Raw genomic sequence first — 7,592 nt, 5'->3', positions numbered from 1 at the left:
TTGTGCGAGGCTCAGACAGGCCGGCGTAAAACCTATGTTCTACTCTTAGGAGATATTCTCTAATCGACCCGGTACTCACTACTGGAAAAGACTTTGGATTTGGATGATGGTGCTCCACTTCCAGTGAGGCTGAGTCAAGAGCCTGCAGAGAGGCTACTCAATGGTCCCAACAGTTCGTTCGGCTCATGACGCATAGCATTCTTCAACGATAACAAGAAAGTTGTACATGCAATGATGAAGAACAGATTTGCTCTTGACCGGAGGTCTACCAATATTTTGCTGAAAACTCATGAACTCCATCATGTTTTTGCTAGTTCTACTTAGCAGATTGGCTTGCCAGGATAGTTCATAAGTCCTCTAGTTTTCCCTTAATTCTGTTCATATGAGCTTGGCTCAAAGGTTTACTTGGAAATGCTACCCTGTAATTCCTCTTTCACGTTAATATAAATATCTCTTTCTATCAAAAGAAGAAAAAAAAGTGTATGGGTCTCCAAAATTTCGAAGTGTTAGGTTATCCAAGTTTGATCCTACTATAGGCAAGTCTAAGCTCTACAGAATACTAGTATACCCAAGTTACATACAACTGTGAAATATAGCGAAAGCAAATATGTGAAAGCTAAGGTTCTTGAAATTGGAATTATAAGATATATATGGTTTAATCCATGGATTACCTGAACTGCACTCTCAATTTCATTCTTAGAAATCACCCATGGAAATGCGAAGTTTGATGATTTAGGATTCGACGATATACAACTGGGATTAATCGATGGACATGGCCTGATTTTCCTGCAAGAAACAAAGCATACAAAACCACGTAAAATCAACAGAATCCTGTGGGACTCACTCAACCAATAAATGAATATTCTAATCCGATCTTCAAGTTTTTAGACTGTGAGAACGGAGTAGTCGGATTAACAGCACCGGAATTACTCCGAGAGTTATTCAATGATGGAATTGCTAGTGAAGGCAGTGGAGAATTCAAAGCAGTGCTTACAACAACTGCTACCGAAACCAAATTTGATAAGAGAAGATTGTTTTTACTTTGAGAAGTCTGGGTTCGATCAGTAGAACAACAGGCTGAAGTATTTGAATGTTTTGGAGGAAAGATTTGAGGAAATTGAGGGAAGAGGTTGCCACAGATTTTTATTTCTCTTTCAAATTACCAAATTAACCCCAATTCAACCGAAATGAAGAAGGGTGGTTTAGGTATATAATATTTCTTCTTCTCCTTCGAGAAGTCTTAATACTTTTCTTTTCTTCTCTGTGAGTTTGAGTTTGAAGGTAAAATGCAGAGCTGCGAGAAATTATTTTCTCTTCCCAGTTTTTCCCTATCAACTAGAAGAAATTCCTTGTCTACCCTTCAGTCTTCATTCTCATCTTCTTCAAGTGTTCATCTTTACTCAAAACCCTACAAATCTAAAACCCTAGTATCGAGATATTCATGTTCTTGTTCATTTTCTCAAGATTCATCTCCTGAGAATGCGAGAATTAAGGTTGTTGGTATTGGTGGTGGCGGTAATAATGCTGTTAATCGGATGATTGGAAGTGGTCTTCAGGTTTGTTTTCTAAATTACAGATTAGGGTTTTATTTTGTTTTGTTTTGTTTTGATTTCAGTTTGAGCTGAGATTTCATTTTATTAGGATTTTTGTAGGATTGAGTTTTGTGTTATAGCTGAGAATTAGGGTTTGTCTATAGCTATTTGTGGCAGTGCCCCAGTGGCCTATACTGGGGGACTACCTCAACCACCACGGGACCCTGCACCCCTAACACCGATTCCACCACCGAGTCCCTGCACCATCTACAACTCCTGGGCCGTCCCTCATTCCTCCACCCCAACATCAGCACCAACTCCACCCACCACTAGTTTGTAGCATGACTTGGTGGCATTGGTGCTGGTTGTGGTGGTGGGTTTGAGGGCAGTATGCTGGAGGTGGTGCTAGTTTTGGGGAGGGTGGAGGTATTGGTGATGGAGCTGGTGTTGGTTCTTAGGTGGTTGTGGTGACAATGGGGTGGTGGTGGCCGAATTGTAACTGGCATAGGTGTTGTGCTTAAGGCTCGCTGTTGTAGTGCTTGATAGCTTTTGATTTATTATTGCACGAAACACACCCCCTTTTGATTTCCAAGTAGGGAGTCATTAGTCCCCTTGCTCTGCAAGGTGATCCTTGCAGCTTGTTTGCACGTGATTTGGCCTTCGCAAGGTGATCCTTGCTGCTTAGTTGCAAGTTAATTTAGCCAAGTATCTTGGGTAGTAGTAGTAGAACTGGTAGAGATGTATGTTTTGGAGGAGGAACCCTCAAATGGAGTAAAAATGAAAACTTATCTCTCAGAATCCAATGCGGATACACTCCCATATGTTGTGAACTACTCATTCTTTCTAGCTTCTTATCACATTATGTAGTGAAAATTATTGCTATTTTGGGTTGCTGATGAAGAAAAAAAACTCTGATCTATTGGTTAAAATGGCTTATATACAGATGAGCCTTCCCTTATTATTTTTCATATCTTTTCTCTTTTTAGTTGAGTTGGTGTATAGATTGGTAGACAGTTGTTTCCATGTTTGGATTATATATTACATCAATTGCGTGCTTATGCTATATTTTCATTGTTATCAGGGAGTTGAGTTCTATGCTATAAATACTGATGCTCAGGCGTTAGTGCAGTCAAGTGCCGAGAAACGAGTCCAAATAGGGGAACAATTGACTCGTGGTCTAGGTAGGAAGTTTCTTGGCTCACTATTAAAAATTTCTTTCTGAAAGTGAAAAGTCATTCGGGTTTTTTTAAACCGGTCTCAGTTCAGTGAGCTTTGTAGTTCTTCTCCATAGCCGATAAAGAACCACTGTGAGTGGTATGGTATGTTTCTTAACTGACAGATATTTTGTTCAGTAATACAGGTACTGGAGGAAATCCGGAGTTAGGCGAGCAGGCGGCTGAGGAGTCCAAAAGTGCAATCTGTGAAGTCCTTGCTGACTCAGATCTTGTTTTTGTTGCCGCCGGAATGGGAGGTGGAACCGGTTCTGGGGCTGCTCCGGTAGTGGCTCGCTTGTCTAAGGATGCTGGTTACTTGACAGTAGGTGTGGTTACGTACCCATTTAGTTTTGAAGGTCGCAGAAGGTCTGTACAGGTGTGTTCTCTAATCTGTATCTGAAATGCTTCTCATTCACTTATGTATTTCTTTAACCAAATAAAAGGAATGTATGCCCGCTTTTGCGCTGCACACTAACCACAAGCAATTATTGTTAGAAATTCAGCTCCATAATCATCAAACTTTTGCTCAAACATGATTATAGAATATCAATATGCTGAAAACAAGTAATACAAACATGTTCTATAACTTACAAAGCAACATATAAATAAGCATGGTCAGTTCATAAACAACTGATATGACGCCGTATGTATATATAGAAGCTTCAATACAATACGAAAAAACTAGATTAAAAAAGGAAACAGATACATCATAAGACAGAAAAGTTTATAATTTAGCTTCTACTTCTATTTCCTCTCATTTCTTAGATGGATTAATCAGAAAAAAAAAAAGATGTATATGAGAGGCTATAAGAGGGCTTCGTCACAGCCATGTGTAGTTGGTTTTCACCTCGCTAGGTGAGTCATAGGGCACCTAAGCTGATGACTTGTAATCCTATTTATCCTAAATCAGCTTACTCTAAACAGGGATTAACTTAAGCCAAACAAGATTTGTTGCTATTCACAGCCAAGTTATAATTGTTAGACTTAATGTTGGTTGCAAATATTCATGGAGCGTCTAATTAGGAGATATATTTATCTTGTTCGCTAATAGTGTGACATGTCTCAACTTGCCACTGCTTTGATATGTGACATGAATATTCCTGTTTAAGCAGGGCCTAAATGGTGGATAGGTTTATCCTGTTTTCTAATAGTGTTGCATGTATCAACTTGAACATTTACAAATATTCATGGAGTACTGGTGGATAAGTTTATCGAGTTCTCTAATAGCGTGACATCTATCAGCTTGCGGTTGTTCTGGTCTAGTAATGGAACGCCGAACACCAAGCAAGACCTAAAATAGTGGATAGGTTTATCCTGTTCTCTAATGGCGTGTCATGTATTAACTTACCCCTGTTCTGTGTATAAAATGGGTAATGAACTATATCTTTTGCAGGCACTTGAAGCTATTGAAAAACTTCAAGCTTCTGTGGACACCCTAATTGTAATACCCAATGATCGGTTGCTCGATGTAGCTCCTGCACAGACACCTCTACAAGAAGCTTTCCTTTTGGCTGACGATGTACTTCGCCAGGGTGTTCAAGGAATCTCAGATATTATAACTGTAAGCATCAATGTTACAATCCTGTGTTGCTCAAAACCTCATAAATGTTTACCAAACGAAACATTAACTGTATATAGTTAACTTTACTGTATCTATATGTCGTGATCCAGATTCCAGGCTTAGTGAATGTAGATTTTGCGGATGTGAAAGCTATAATGAAAGACTCAGGAACTGCAATGCTTGGTGTTGGGGTGTCCACAGGCAAGAACCGAGCTGAAGAGGCGGCACTACAGGCAACTTCAGCTCCATTGATAGAAAGATCAATTGAGCGGGCTACTGGTGTGGTGTATAATATTACAGGGGGAAAGGACCTAACTTTGCAAGAGGTGAACAGAGTGTCACAGGTAACAAATTTAACCTCTTAAAGAAGATTGAGTTTTGCCATTTTATTTATTTGTCTTTTTGATTGGTATATGAAAAAGTGAAGAAGGAAGAAGATTGATCAATGAAGCGTGAACTTAGCTTACCCGACCAACAACAGGACACAGTCAAACTAATGACTAGTCAATACCCAGAAGCCAACATTACAACATGTCACAAGAGTAACAATTTAAAACTCCCAAGACAAGAAGACAAGAACAAGTCAAAATCTCATGACCATAAATCAATATGCATCATTCCCACCATTCACGGAGGCTCAAACGCCCCCTTTCCCATCTACCATGGTCATTTCTGTAGATATCCCCTCAAATCAGGTTTACAATGAAAGCTAGATTGACAAATTAAACTCATTGTCTTTCTAACCACTGCAAACCCACAACATCCGTAGGTATTACTCATTCAAAATGGAATGAACACTGTGAAGTGGGAGGCAGTTGCATCTTCTTACATGCTGTTGATAACCACATTGGGTTTCCCTCCTTGGTCGGTAGCTGCACCATGACTAGTCACGTTGGGTTTGCTAACTCTGGTCTTACTTATTCTATGGCTTGATCTGTATTTCATATGTACAGTATCTTTGACCATCTGTGCCTTATCATTAGTGGATTGGCACAACCCACAATATCATTAGGTATTACCCATTTAAAACGGAACTTTTGCACAAAGAAAACTTACACATTCTAGGCAGTTGAACACCGGAAAGAATGCAGTTTATATTGTTTTAATCTGGTTAATTGTGGGAGGCAATTGCAACTTCTTAAATGCTGTTGATAATTTTTGGTTATTAGCTGCACCCTGACTAGCCACACTGGGTTTGTCAACTCTCGAATATCATTGGCAGTGTCTTGTGTTCTTTTCTTTGCATCAATTATATGGTAGAATGAGAGTATCCATATAGTTGTCCCACATTGCATCTTTCTTGATCAACAATTGATGCTAACAATTTTGTTACTGATGCAGATTGTAACCAGCTTGGCTGATCCATCTGCCAACATAATATTCGGTGCTGTAATTGATGATAGATACACAGGTGAGGTGCATGTAACCATAATTGCCACTGGGTTTTCCCAAACATTCCAGAAATCTCTTTTCTTGGATCCTCGATCATCTAAGAGGGAATCAGCAAATGCTAAAAAGGAGGCTCCAGTTCCTGTTGCGACAGCATCAGACAGTGGATCCTCAACCTTCCCTACTAGAAAACGACTATTCTGATTCAAATCGAAGTCGAATTCCTTTTCATGTATATTTTCCTACGAGCCTAGCTAAAACAGTTTGAGTTTTTCATTTTGCGCTGCCTTTCATTACTCGGCTCCAAACAAGAAATTCTTGATATGGTTGTATCTTATTCAGCTGGTTTTTCTGATGTCCACTGTTCTCTAGTCATTTCCAATCTTTCACGATAATAAATTCCTGTTGCGTCTGATGATCATCGGATGACATGCGCAGTCGGTTATGTTTTTTTTGGTATTAAATGCAGATATGGCAGGATTGTTTCACAACGCCTATGGTTTTGTATCAAATGCTGATAGGTGCGATTTGATGACATGAATGAGCAGTGGGCTGAACAAGCCGAATTTCAAATTTTCCAATAATGTGTGCCAGAATCTGTGACATGGTACGATTCCATATTGTTTGTGTGCTGGCGTGCAGGACTGAGATCAGTAGTACCACACCACACACCACCCAATGGAATCTGATCCTGAGTTCCAGTGGGAAAACAATCTGTTCTCAGTTAAATGGATTAATGTGATGTCATCCACCAAATTAGTTGGGTGTTTATGGAAGAGGAGAGAACATAACTTAAGTTAAATTAGTGAAACAAGTAGAGACTAGAGAGGAATGGAAAAACTTGTGTCCTTCCCTGCTTTGTTTTCTTTTCATCTCCTCTCTAAAAAAGAACAGCTGGATGATTATGAAAGGATGATGATGAGTGTGACCTAAAGTGTTCATTGTCCAGTGAATGTCAAGTGGCACCAGATTTGACACATTCCACTTCTCACGATCGTCTTTGAACCCTACCTTCTTCTTTTTTTCCTTCTTTGATTAGGATTTTTTTGTTTAAACCCTTAGTATTATTCATAGACTTTTAAGCTTGTATAACCTCAACTAATCCCATATTAATCACTTATTGGTCCAAGTCTTGGACTATGTTTGTTTATTCCTGACTCATCTGAGTCATCTGGATCTAAGTGAAATCATTTGGCTCATCTGGATTTGATTCGATATGTTTGTTTTGAGTCAGATCTGACTCATCTGACTCAAAAACTTGTTAGTCAGGGGGTTTAGTCCCATGAGCCAATGGTATTTTGTTACCTGACTCAAATGGGTCCGAGTCAGGAATTATGTCTGAGTCAGAGGTCGAGTCAGATCTGACTCAAAATGAAAAACAAACGGTCTGACTGCTGACTCGGCCCGAGTCAGAGATTGATTCAGATCCAGACGCCGAGTCAGCTGCAAACAAACATGTTCTTAGTCTTTTTTATATTAGTTAGGCTCGTTTACACTTATTTAGAAAAAAAAAATGTTTAAAGGAGACTCAAAAAAAAAGGATGACAGTTGCCTGGTTGGTGAAACTGTGAGCTTCATTCAATCTATTAGAAGTGCTTTCTGCATTCGGAACAGACCTAAAAAAATTTAACAAATACTCTCTCTGTTCTTTTTTAATAGGTCAGTTTTGTTTTTAGCGAAATTTAAAGAAATTAAGAGAACTAATCATTGAAAGTGGTCCTCATGACACTTATCAATAAAAGAAGTGAAGTAAAATGGTCCCCATGACACTTGTTAGCAAAACAAGTAAAGTGAAGTGGTCCACATGACACTTTTCCGATTGAAACAGAGCTGAAAAAATCTAACAAATACTCCCTCTGTTCTTTTTTAATAAACCAGTTTTGTTTTTAGCGAAAT

General features: G+C 39.0%; 1 protein-coding gene across 1 annotated transcript; it reads left to right on the top strand.

The window, feature by feature from the left end:
- The first annotated feature begins 1,247 nt into the window (after nucleotides 1-1,247).
- Nucleotides 1,248-6,109, top strand: LOC113271685 (cell division protein FtsZ homolog 1, chloroplastic-like). The gene is made up of 6 exons (XM_026521583.1): nucleotides 1,248-1,556; nucleotides 2,614-2,713; nucleotides 2,893-3,122; nucleotides 4,140-4,307; nucleotides 4,418-4,651; nucleotides 5,649-6,109. The coding sequence occupies exons 1-6, from the start codon at nucleotides 1,287-1,289 to the stop codon at nucleotides 5,898-5,900; spliced, it is 1,254 nt and encodes a 417-aa protein (XP_026377368.1). The 5' UTR covers nucleotides 1,248-1,286; the 3' UTR covers nucleotides 5,901-6,109.
- The last annotated feature ends 1,483 nt before the right edge of the window (nucleotides 6,110-7,592 follow it).

This window comes from Papaver somniferum, chromosome 4 (assembly GCF_003573695.1).
Source record: "Papaver somniferum cultivar HN1 chromosome 4, ASM357369v1, whole genome shotgun sequence".
Lineage (NCBI taxonomy): Eukaryota > Viridiplantae > Streptophyta > Magnoliopsida > Ranunculales > Papaveraceae > Papaver > Papaver somniferum.
The sequence above is the reverse complement of the archived record's forward strand: the minus strand, read 5'-3'. Positions and strand labels throughout refer to the sequence as shown.